The sequence below is a fragment of the Vitis vinifera genome, chromosome 2 (genome assembly GCF_030704535.1).
Source record: "Vitis vinifera cultivar Pinot Noir 40024 chromosome 2, ASM3070453v1".
NCBI lineage: Eukaryota > Viridiplantae > Streptophyta > Magnoliopsida > Vitales > Vitaceae > Vitis > Vitis vinifera.
In genome coordinates, this window is record NC_081806.1 from 2201149 (window position 1) to 2213190 (window position 12042).

Genomic DNA, 12042 nt, shown 5'->3' on the forward strand with positions numbered 1-12042 from the left:
TTTTATTTTATTGTTGTGATAAATCAAATAAGAAAATTCATTTTTTGCAGTTTTTTTTTTTTTTCATTTTTCTTTTGGTGGCTTAGTCTCCGGTTTAGCGTTTTCCAAACGGAGCCTTATGGGTTGTGGGCCCATTGGCCAACCCTTTCATTGGGCTTGGATATTTTGGAGGCAAGCCGAGGGCCCAAGGCAACTCAACAGATACGGACGCCAGTCAGTTGATAATGCCAATTTCGACGTTGTCTTGGGTTCCGCTTCTTCGTTGGAGAGAAGCCATTTCTGTGAGGATTCGGGATAGAGATCGTGAGAAACCAGACTCTGCTTTTCAGCTTTTCAGATTTTCAGCTTTCCTCAGCGTTCTTCGCATCTCAAGCTCTTCAACACATCGCCTACAGCTTTGCCCAGAGAAATAGGAGAATCTGAGAGCGAGTCCATCAAAAACAAGCTCTGAACTCGGTCAAAATCGATCATAGATTCTGGTTTCGAGGTACTGTAATCTATGAAATAGGTTTTTGTTATGTAATTTTGGGCGGGATGGATTTTAGGGGAAGCATTTGGGGGTAGGTTATTGAACCATTCGATTCGACGGACGAGTATGAGAATCAGGATTAGGGCTAGGGTTTGTGGTGTTGGGGAATTGGAGGAGCGGTAGGGTTGTTGTGATTAGGGCACAGAGTAGGGAGCTATGAAGGGAAGGTCGCACCGCCTTCCTAGCTCAGATCCTCCCGAGGACTGGGTGGATGGTTCTTGGACGGTGGATTGCGTCTGTGGTGTGAATTTTGATGATGGGGAAGAGATGGTGAACTGCGATGAATGTGGCGTGTGGGTGCATACGCGGTGCTCGCGCTATGTGAAGGGGGAGAAGTTGTTTGCTTGCGATAAATGCAAGAGCAAGAATAATAGGAATGATAGCGAGGAGACGGAGGTTGCTCAATTGCTGGTTGAGCTGCCCACTAAGACAATGAGGATGGAGAGTTCGTATGGATCGAATATTCCTGCTAGACGGCCTTTTAGGCTGTGGACGGATATACCAATTGAGGAGAGGGTACATGTTCAGGGCATTCCGGGAGGCGAACCTGGCCTGTTTGAAGGTCTGTCCTCCGTTTTCACGCCGGAGTTGTGGAAGTGCACTGGTTACGTGCCCAAGAAGTTCAATTTCCAGTATAGAGAGTTCCCCTGTTGGGATGAGAAGGAAGAGGCTGATTCTAAAATTGAGGAAGAAAATGAAAATCCTGTGGACAAAGGAGCCGGGGTTCTGTTTTCACTGTCAAAGGAGGCTGTTTTGGCTGCTCCAGCAGCTTTGGTTAATATGAGAGGCCAAACTGAGGAAGGTGGGTTTGACAGAAAACCAGCCACAAAAGAGCTGAAGACGTGGGAGGCTGGGGATTCTGATGTTAGGCCTGCTCAGAATGGCGTGAAGAAGGAGAGAAGCTTACTCCGTCCATTTGTGGTTCATCCGAGTAAGAGGAAGAAAGAAGATTTCGGCCCATCAAAGGATCGCAGTGGAAAGAAGAGGATTAGGACTGCTGAAAAAGAGGATACTAAAAGAAGAGGTTCACATTCTTCCAAAACAGGTGAGTTGATGGAGTTTCCAATACATATGATGCTGGTACTATGGCTATTTAATCTTTTCTATAGACTCTTGCTTTTTATTTTTTACTGTCTGCTGTGTTTCAATAAGAATGTAAATGGTGGAGCATTTGTTGTAGTAAGTAATATGCACATGTTGGCTCCAATCATTTGGTCATTAATTTTCTTTACTAGGGCTTTCATTTACTCGTGATGCAAAATGGTTGGAATTTTCATTACTGGCTCATTGACACCAGTTTTTTTGTTGTTATGTTTTTTGTTTTTTGGTCTTTTTGGTTTTTCATTTACAGGGTTTACATCCTCTAGTGATGCAAAACAGTTGGAATATCACGAAGACAGAAGTTCCAAGCTTCCCAAGACTAATAATCAGAGTAACAATAAAGGGAATTTGAGGGGCACTCTGCCCACAGAGCCTGCATCTGATGTTTTTCATGTAGTGGACAGTAATGTTGACAAGTCGAATGACAGCTTAGTGGCTGCTGAGCACCATTCGGAATCTTTTCCTGCTGATGCATCTAGACACGATTTTCCCATTGGAGCTGGTCTAGATGAAGATAAGACCGAGCATCAAGTTCCTGCAAGATCTGAAAGTTCTCCTAAAACTGACATCGTATCATCAACATTAGAAAACAACACAGTTGAGAGTGTTCCTATGAAGGAAGAGGTATGCTTTGATATGGCTGCTATCCTTTGCAATTAGGTGCAGAAATAGTAATCCCTGCCTTTTATTCCTCTCTCCCCCCCACCCTCCCCCCACAACACCATTTTTATAGTTTTATGTGTGTGTTTGTCTTGTTTCTGTATTTTTACCTTTCCAGTCTCGGGTTGGTTTCAGCAGGGAGTGTTGTTATGCTGTTGAGTTGTTAGATTCATAATTAAGATACAAGGCATTTAGTTTCAAGACCTATAGCAACTCTTTTATTTATATTCACAAATAATTGATGGGCATCTTAGTATGGACTTACCTGTTTAATCAACATATAGGAACTCAATAATGAACAAATACTGGACTGGCTGGAAGCGTGAAAATTTTAAACTTACAGTTAAAGATTCATCGTTGCATTTTAAGATGCCACTTGTTATTAGTCGCCATGTTGCATGGTCCCACTTAGGTGGACACTTGTGTTGTCTAAGCACGTAATCTTAAGGCATGGGACATTTTTTTTATTTTTTTTAAAGATTTCAAATGAAGTAAGAAATTGTTTTAGAGGAACTTCAGCAAATTAAGAATCATTTTCCTCCTTTTTTGGACATACTTGTTGGGCATGTATCAACTAGTAGGCATGTCTGTCTTTGACTAGCTCATCCCATAACCTTGTTATGCATTTTTAAGCTATTTTGATTTGTGTGATACTATTTTCTTACTGTAAATAATTGTTTTGTATTAGTTGACATCATTCAATGAACCGGTTCACCTAGGTTTCTCCATTTTCATTTTTTTTAGCTTTGATTCTTGCTTTTTCAAGGTTGCCTAATGCCTGTTTTGTATGTATATATACTAAGTCATGAGATTTTGATTTGCTTTTGAGTTGTAATTGGCTTAAAGCCAGACTTGAATGGACGGGAATGCATGAATAGGTTGTGGATATATCGAATGATGCTTGTTTGGTATTTATTTATTTTATTATTATTCCAATCTGATTTAAACCTGATTTTGCATGGTTAATTTACATATTTTTGTGATTGATTTAAGTATATTTGCGTTTAGAGTGGCTTGATTTGCATAAGCCATTTTATTGTTCATATTTTCCAAGCTATATTCATATATTTTCATTTTGTTTCGTCATCTTCTCCACTACTTTTAGTGATTCTCTAGGTGTATCTTCACCCACTTGGATGGCAAAGATGGGTACCCATTTGGATTTGCACACATGATTCTAGAGTTCCCTTTGATCTTTTTGTCCTTCACTCCTAGTAGATTCTCTATTTAAAGTAAGAATTTGCTTGAAAAGGTAATCCTCAGACATCACTTAATGCCATAAACAAGTGGTAAAAAAAAAAAGTAAGACAGAACAAGTGGTAAAAAAAAAGTAAGATGGCAGTGAGTTTTTTTTTTTTTTCCCCTCTTTCTTTTTAGGTTAGGAGAAGTAGGGCCAAGTGGGTCACTTTGGTTTAGGTGGAAAGTGTCTCGACGTTTCCTAATTTCATAAACAAAATTATAAGGCATTGGAGTTCCTGCTTCTCAAGATAGTGCAATGATTGGAAGCTGGAAAGTCTTGAGGCCTTTATCTTGAAGTCGTAAAAACATTCAATGAAAAGGAATGGGGAAGAGAGATTGATTGAGGGGGGTATCAAAAGGCAGAAATTTCTTAGTTAAAGTCTTTTGCTCTTGTTTGGGTTTCTCCGATAAATGTAGTTTGGAACTATTGGGTGTATAAAAATTTGGATTCTTTTTTCTGTAGCCTCAATGCGAGATTTCTGGTTCTTATCTATAAAAAGGGAAGAATGGAAGATGTTAAGGATTTTAGGCCAATCAGTCTTGTGGGCAGTTTGAAAAGGGTTGTTATCAATGTGATTTCAAACAATCAAAATGTTTTTTGTGGAGGGTAAATAAATTCTTGATGTAGTTCTAATTGCAAATGAGGGTGTTGATTCAAGGAAGAGAAGTTCCAATGTGGACATAATTTGCAAATTGGATGTGGAAGAAGCTTATGACCATGTGAACTAGAAGTTTGTCCTTTTGGTGTCGGACAAGATAGGTTTTGATTATAGATGGAGAGAGCTGATCCACTTCTGCATATCCTCTGCAAGAATGACAGTTTTGGTGAATGGTTCCCCTATAGATTTTTTTCCCAACTTGCAAAGGCTTGAGGTAAGGGGATTTTCTTTCTCTCTATCTTTTTGTGCTAGTCATGGAAGTCCTTAGTTGGCTAATTAAAAGGGCTAAGAAGGGAGGTTTCATTATTGACTTCAATGTTGAGGGCAAAGGAGGAGAAGGAATACACATCTTGCACCTATTATTTGCAGATGGAACGGTTTTATTTTGTGACAATAGTCTTCTATTCTTTGAGGTTAATATGGATCAGTTGAAAATTGAGATACTGGAAGTGGATTGTCACTTGTTTTGAGGTTGTCTCATGTTTGAAAATAGATATGCAAAAGAGTGAAATTATTCTAGTCAAGGAGGTGGAGGATTGGACAGATTGGATTCTCTTTGTGATTTCAAGGTGAGGGGATTTCCTACTTCTCATCTTGGTTTACCTCTTAGGGCCCCTTATAAGTCTTGTGTTGGGTGAGATACAATTGAGGAGAGGTTCAAAAGGAGATTGACTTCTTGGAAAAAGTAGTACTCATCCAAAGGAGGAAGACTAGTCCTTATAAAGAATATCCTATTGAATCTCCCAATTCATTTTATTCCCTTCTTTTCAATTCTTAAAAATGTGAGGATCAGGTTAAAGGAAATTTAGAGACTTTTTGTGGGGGGATATTTAGGAAAGAAGATTCATCTAGTGAGTTGGTTAGATGTGAGCAAGGATAAGAAGCATCAAGGGTTGGGAATAAGAAGATTGGAGGTCCTTAATTAGGCTTTGCTAGGCAAATGGTCGTGGAGGTTTGCTTTTGATCGGGTGAGCTTGTGGAGGAAGATTATCCATGAAAAATTCAGGGGATTGGAGGGGTGGCAGAGCTCGAGGGGTGAAGGACTTCTTTGGTATGAGCTTCTGGAAAGACATTAGAAAAGGATGGGAAGACTTTAGTCTTCGGCTAGCTATCCAATTAAAAAATGGTAGACGAACAAAATGGGACATATGTGTAAAGGAAATTAGGTTAAAAGATGCATTCCCTATGCTTTTCAAAATATTCTTCCAAGAATGCTACAATTGCACATTTATGGGAGGGAAGAGGTGGAGACCATTGGGTGGTTCAATCTAGAAAGCCCTTCTAAGATTGGGAGATGGAGGTGGTGACCTAATTTCTGGATCTTATCTAACCTTTGAAAGTGCAAGAAGTAGAGATCACTTTATTTTGGAAAAAGGATAGGAGGGGTGGTTTCAGTATCAAGTTGTACTACAAATCTTAATGTGCTTAGAGTAATATAGTATTCCCAGTTGAAGAGCTTTGGGAATCCCAAGCTCCCCTGAGATCTGTTCTTTTTTTGCATGGGTTTGGGAGAAGATCTTAATTGTAGATATTTTAATGAAGAGGGGATGGACAATGGCCAATAGATGCAGCCTTTGTAAATACAATGAAGAATTATTTGATCACATTTTAATTCATTGTGGAAAGACAAAAGTGCTATGATCATTTCTCTTAGCAGTCTTCAGCTGAAATGGGTGTTTCTAGCTTCTGTGAGAAATCTACTCATTGAGTGGAAATTTAAGGAGTTGGATAAGAAGAAAAGAACTGGTTGGCATATGAATTTGCTTGCTTTGGTGTATATGGAAAGAGTGTAAGCGGAGGCTTTCAATAAAGAGAAGTTCTTAGATCAAAGGTTGAAGGAGTTTGTCGTTAAATCCCTATTGGAGTGGTCTCATGCTTCATTCGAAATGGAGAGCTTCTCCATTATAGATTTCTTAGATATTCTTCCTTGTGGATAGCTTGGCTTTTTTGTAGGCTGTTGTTGTATTTGTCTTTTGTCATTCATGCTTATGATGTTTTGTGTAGACTACCTATATACATAGGGTACCCCATCTGTGTGGCACTTTTTTCATTCATTCTCTTATTGTCTATCAAAAGAAAAAAAGTTGGATTCTTTGCTTAGAAGCAGTTTAGGGGATAATTTTGACTAGAGAAAATTTAAAAGAGAGGATGAACTTTGGAAAATAGATGTCATCTTTGCAAAGTTGAAGAAGAATCGGTTGATCATACAATTCATATACTTCTTTATTGTGCTAAAATGAGGATCTTGTGGCATTTTCTATTCTCTTTATTTAATGTTGACTGGGTGGGTGTTGTCTTCTATGGTCTGTTAGATTCTTTTAATTTGGCAAGGGACCTTTGTGTGCAAGAAGTGCAGGAAGGCATTCTTGAGTTTGCTTTGGCTTTGGGCTAGGAAGTTTTTAGATGGAGCCTCAATGTCTATATTAGATTTTGTTGATTGGTTGGACGCTTTGATGGGACAGAGGGTTTTTTTCTCTCTTTATCCTTTTCTTTGCCAATTTGGTGCCTCCGTTTACCCTGTTTGTACTTTGATCTCTGATGCACCCTTTTTTTTAGTTGTTACTAATAATATTCTTGTTTGCCTATAAAAAGAAGGAAAAAACGAAAAGAGCGCAAATTCAAAGTGGTATCTCTTTGAAACAAGATGCTTGGTCAATAATATTTAGTTTTGCATTTTTATTGCTTTGAAGCCAATTTTCTATCCTTGCACCCTGCCACGCTTCCCCCCCTCTTCCGGGTTTCCCAAAAAATAACATGGTGGGGAACATCAACTGTGACTATTCAACTTGAATTAGACAACCATAAACGCTTTTTGATAGGTAAAAGTTTACACTTATAATTCCATTGGTCAGATCAAAACAGGCCTCATTGGTGGAAGCCAGATATCGTGTTGAATTCCCCACCCTAAATTGTTCTTAAGTAGCAGCAAAAATCATCTCTGCATTGGGGAGGTTTGGAAACAGAGAAAATTGGCTGTTGTTAGTCAACTGCAGCACCCCATCCAGAATTATACTAGATGCATTGATGTGGTTTAGGAGTTCAGAACTATTTGTTGAAGATTTCCCATACTAGAAACTTGTAGGTCGTTTACTTGGCATTGTTCTGTGGAAGTATCCTGTTAAAAGCCTTTCCTCCATGGAAGAGTTGCAAATTTATGGTGGATATTTTTGCTATCGGTTTGCTTCTTGAAACCAAGTGGTTTTACATGCAGTGTATGCATATGTTATTTAACAAAGGATTGTTTAATTTATCTTGTTGCTGACTTATTTGTGATCTTAGGAATTGCTTTTCTTATATGCTTTAGATTTTACTTGTTGTATTGGAATGACATTTTCTAATATTATGTTAGGTGGTTAACATGGCTGCTGCTAATTTAGATGATAATGGAGGTTCCTATAAAAATATGGAAATCGATGTACAGAAATCAAACCCTCCTTTCGAAGAGGTGCCTAGTGTAGCATCAAATTTGAAAGAAAGTCAAGTTCTTCTGGATTCAAATGGTGACATGTTGCTAAATTCTGTAAAGCCTGATTTAAAAGTGAAAGCAGATGTGGATGATGATAATTCTGGAAGGATCTTGGATTCTCAGTCTTCTGCACTTGTTGATGTAAAGCCCATTGGCACTGAGCACCTATCTCAAATTCCAGGGATATCTGCAGATCAGATGTCCGAAAATTCTAAATTGAATGATTTAGTGGCTCTAAGCTTTTCGCAATGCAGTGACCATAAGGCACAAGATGTTGACAAAAGTGCAGAAGTAGCCAGTGACCCTCATGCAGATAAAGCTGATCAATTATCTGGTGGCACTCGTCTGCATAAGCAGGAATTAGATGTCTCAGATGGTTCCATGATAGTGCAGAAAAGTACTTCAGAACCCAAACATGGTTCAAAACTAGCTGAAGAGCCACCAAAATTAGATGGAACTGTATTTAGCTCTCAAGCACTATCTAGTCAGCGTAAAATGGTAGTATGTGTAGGAAAATCTTCTCCGAGTTCATCTACTGTTGTGATCTCCAAGTCATCTGTTTCTGATAACTGTAAACCCATGAATACTCAGAACTCTAATCCTATTGCTAAAGAACGAATAGTTTCTAACTGCAATACTAACAGTAAGAAAGATCATGCTGCAAGTGATGTGGTCAGGGATGAAGACAGGCATGAAATGCCAAGGAAAACAGTTAAAGAGCGTCCAAAATCATCCATCAATCCTGCTTTGAAAGCATCACACTCAAACAGGATTTCCCATTCTTCTGTTTCCAAGAGACCCCTGTCAGATTCAAAAGATTCAAAAGATCCTGTGTTGCACTCGTCCTCTAAGGCATCTTCAGCCCAGAATACTGCTGTTCCTTCAGGTTCTGGTGACTCTGCTGGTTCACTGCAAACTCAGAGTGCTGTGCTTGTACAAAATAAAGTACCAGCCCCAAGTTTGTCACAAAGAGGTGAAAAGTTTAGCACTTCAAATTCCCAGTCATCATCTAAGGTGAATAATATGTCATCTATGCATCCTACTGCACCTTCAAATTCTCCTGCAACACTAAGCGATGAAGAGGTGAGAGCAGAATTGCCATTTATTTTATTAAATTTCTTTTCTGAAAGTTTATCTTTGACATGGTCTCCTATTTTGGTTTTTGGTAGCTTGCTTTACTTTTGCATCAAGAACTTAATAGTTCTCCTAGAGTGCCTCGGGTACCACGTGTGCGCCATGCGGGTAGCTTACCTCAGTTGACTTCTCCAACTCCTACAAGCATGCTGATAAAGCGAACATCATCTTCTGGAGGAAAGGATCATGGTTTGGTAAGATGTCTTACTTTGCTGTGTAGATTAAGTCGCTGTCCCCTTTTGAATATTTGCAGCCTTCAACAACATAGGTCGCTAATATTGTTCTGTTTTATAGATTCCTAGAAGAAAAAGCAAGGATATTTCCAAAGATGGGTCTCGAGGTTTTCGGGAGCGTGATGATGAAGCCAAGAAAATGGACAGAGTGCCTTCACCTGATCAGAGGAGACATGATCCAGTGCATGCAGCAGATGCTTCTACGAAGAGGGAAGCAGACGATGGGTTTCCGAAAGCAGAACATTCTGTCAAGAAGAATATTCCCCTTGCCTCCAACACAACTGCAAATAGTGGTCCATCCTCCTCAAATGAGGTTAATGATCAAAATTTAGCATCTGTACGTAATTCACCAAGGAATATGTCTGATGATGATGCGGGCACTGTACGGGTTCCTGCACATCGCACTTTACCAGGTAGTTGCTTCATAAAAATTATAGTTTCATAAAATTCTAGATGTTTTTCCTGAAATGTGATCAAATTAGAATAGAAAGAAGTATTACTGAGCTCTTCACTGTCTAAGACTTTACCTTTTTAATTCATAGGTTTGATCAATGATATTATGAGCAAAGGCAGGCGCATGACATATGAAGAACTCTGTAATGCAGTCTTGCCGGTATGGTTGCTTCTGTTAGATAGAGTGCTTGATATCTTCTGTATATTAGTTGGTTGCCTTCTTTGTAAACAAGGGAATAAACTCGCTTGTTTCTTCTCTTCTCTTTTTGTTCCTTTGCAGCACTGGCATAACTTGAGGAAGCATAATGGAGAGCGTTATGCATATTCAAGTCATTCGCAGGCTGTTCTTGATTGCCTGAGGAACCGGAATGAATGGGCACGGTTGATTGATCGTGGTCCCAAGGTACATCATATGATCATTATTAAAAAAATTTGTCTTCTGTATGCATGATATTATTATGTGTTGAGACTTGAAACCTCCATTAGCTTGGTGGATAGACTGCTATTTTGATTGACAGCCCTGATTATTAGATTGAATTACCTATCTACCACTAGATGCACCATGTAACATCTTCACAGTTGGTCTTCATTGGGTTTTTTTATTTTTTTTTAACAAATTAGTGAATGTTATTTATTGTAGCCATCGAATGCTATCATAGTCCTTCTGTGCAAATGTTCTTTTATCCACTGAAGGCTGATTGCATTTGATCAGTCTTTGAATAAGTTTCATCTTTGTGGGACACACATACAACCTGGAGGTGGAGTCTCCATTGGCATCATCTATCAGTAGTTCCATTCGCTTTACCTGTTATCATGAAGTAGAGTTTTAAGTAGAAAACTTGTGCTCTCATTTGTTCAAGTGTTGGATTTGGCTGCAGTGTCTTTGACTTTTTTTTTTTTTTTTTGGATTTAACTGTCCCCTATAACAACATTATCCAAATCTGAAGTGTGAATAATTCTGTATCAGACCAATGCGAGCAGGAAGAGACGCAAGCTTGATGCTGAACCATCAAGCTTTGAATTGGATGATAATGAATATGGCAAGGGCAAAATGGCAAAGGAGGTAGAAAGCAAGAGTCTTGAATCACACAGAGAAGAGTTTCCAAAGGGCAAGCGGAAAGCACGACGCAGACGACTGGCTCTGCAAGGCCGAGGAATAAAAGATGTCAGGAAAAGACGAAAGGCAGCTATCATCAGTGATGATGACATTGAACCATTTTCTAATTCTAGCGATGAGAGCATATTCAGTGAGGATGAGATTCAGGGAGGTGGAACATGTCCTGTTGGAAGTGAGGCTTCAGCTAGCTCAGATGAGGTGGGAACCAGGCTATAGACTTGGAGTTCATGATGGCTGATTTCTTTGGTTTGTGATTCAATATCCTAATTCTGGGGGGGCAGCTGGGTTCTATGGTTAAATGTTGTCCCTCTTGGATGGTTTGCAACTTATGTTTCAGCGAAAATGGCCAGCTCCTTAAACGTAAAAAAAAAAAATTAGCAAGGAAGTTGGCTAGATGCCTTTAAGTCGTCCTAGATTTGTTATTGGGGTCACATCAGATTGGTGCATACTTCCATTTTTCGGCCATCTTTTTGTTGCCAACCTCATCTGGGGCATGATTGGCATGGGGATTCAATATTGCTTCTGAATTGCTGGAGCTTCTGAAGGCCAAAAAGATGTAGCATTAGTGTACATATAAATTTTATTTTTTTGGAGAATGAGATGTCAATAACTCCGTTCTGTTTTGTTTTTTTTGTTGTTTTTCTTTTTAGATTGTAATATTTAGGAAAGCAGCATGAGAATGATTTATTCGTTCTGCTGGTTGGTTGCTTTGTGGAGGGAGTTCCTAAATCTACGTGCTATTTGAAATATGACCAGAAAAATGCTTTCTTGATTGGACACAGCAAAGAGTTTCTAGAAGATGGCCAAGTCAATGAGATAAAAGACGCGGTGTAAGTGGATGAGTACGGTTGTTTATAATGTGAACCCGTTTCAATGCATTTTCTGTACATCTTAAAACGGGGGTTTTCATAGCCCCGCGTTTACGTTCCTCCTACCAAGCCAGTTACCTGCCAAGATCCACCTGTGCTCTGTGCATGTGTCTTGACCAAGACCTCAAAAGCTGACTCCTTGCCCCAATCTGCGGAGATGCTGATTGCCTTAAAGCAAGGAATCTGCTTAAGAATTTACAGCTGAAGAGCGTGATCCTCTTCCCGGAGTGGCATGCAAGGAAAAGACCTTTTCCTTTTTAACCTAAACGGCCTAGTTGTAAGGAGGAGTAGCCATCTCCATTGGCATACTTCAGACTTCATTATCACACATCTCCTGTATGAGGAAAATAATTTTATTTTTCATTTGATTTGGCAAATATCAGTTTAGCCTCGTCAATTCATGGGATAATGGGGCAGAATGTGTGATTTGATGACATCCATTCAACCCGGCTGCTTTTAGAAGGCTATGGTTACATCCATTAATTGATGAGTGGATACAAAGAAATGTGACTCCAATGTAAAATAATAAAATTTATTTATTAAGTAACAAGAATATTTGTAAGGTATGAAGCAATGAAATCG

At 39.1% G+C, this 12042-nt stretch overlaps 1 protein-coding gene across 1 annotated transcript; it reads left to right on the forward strand.

The window, feature by feature from the left end:
- Window positions 1-185: 185 nt before the first annotated feature.
- On the forward strand, window positions 186-11837 carry LOC100244469 (uncharacterized). The gene is made up of 8 exons (XM_002272194.4): window positions 186-1574; window positions 1881-2254; window positions 7538-8737; window positions 8824-8982; window positions 9083-9434; window positions 9564-9634; window positions 9755-9877; window positions 10442-11837. Exons 1-8 carry the CDS (start codon window positions 686-688, stop codon window positions 10805-10807), a joined length of 3534 nt encoding a protein of 1177 aa, XP_002272230.1. The 5' UTR covers window positions 186-685; the 3' UTR covers window positions 10808-11837.
- The last annotated feature ends 205 nt before the right edge of the window (window positions 11838-12042 follow it).

What these genes read in the sequence shown, in the direction of transcription:
- LOC100244469 (XM_002272194.4), top strand. Translation starts at nt 686, where the DNA reads ATGAAGGGAAGGTCGCACCGCCTTCCTAGCTCAGATCCTCCCGAGGAC. An exon ending in GTGTTCCTATGAAGGAAGAG is followed by an intron (nt 2,255 to 7,537) that starts GTATGCTTTGAT and finishes ATATTATGTTAG; the next exon opens with GTGGTTAACATGGCTGCTGC. An exon ending in TGCACATCGCACTTTACCAG is followed by an intron (nt 9,435 to 9,563) that starts GTAGTTGCTTCA and finishes TTTAATTCATAG; the next exon opens with GTTTGATCAATGATATTATG.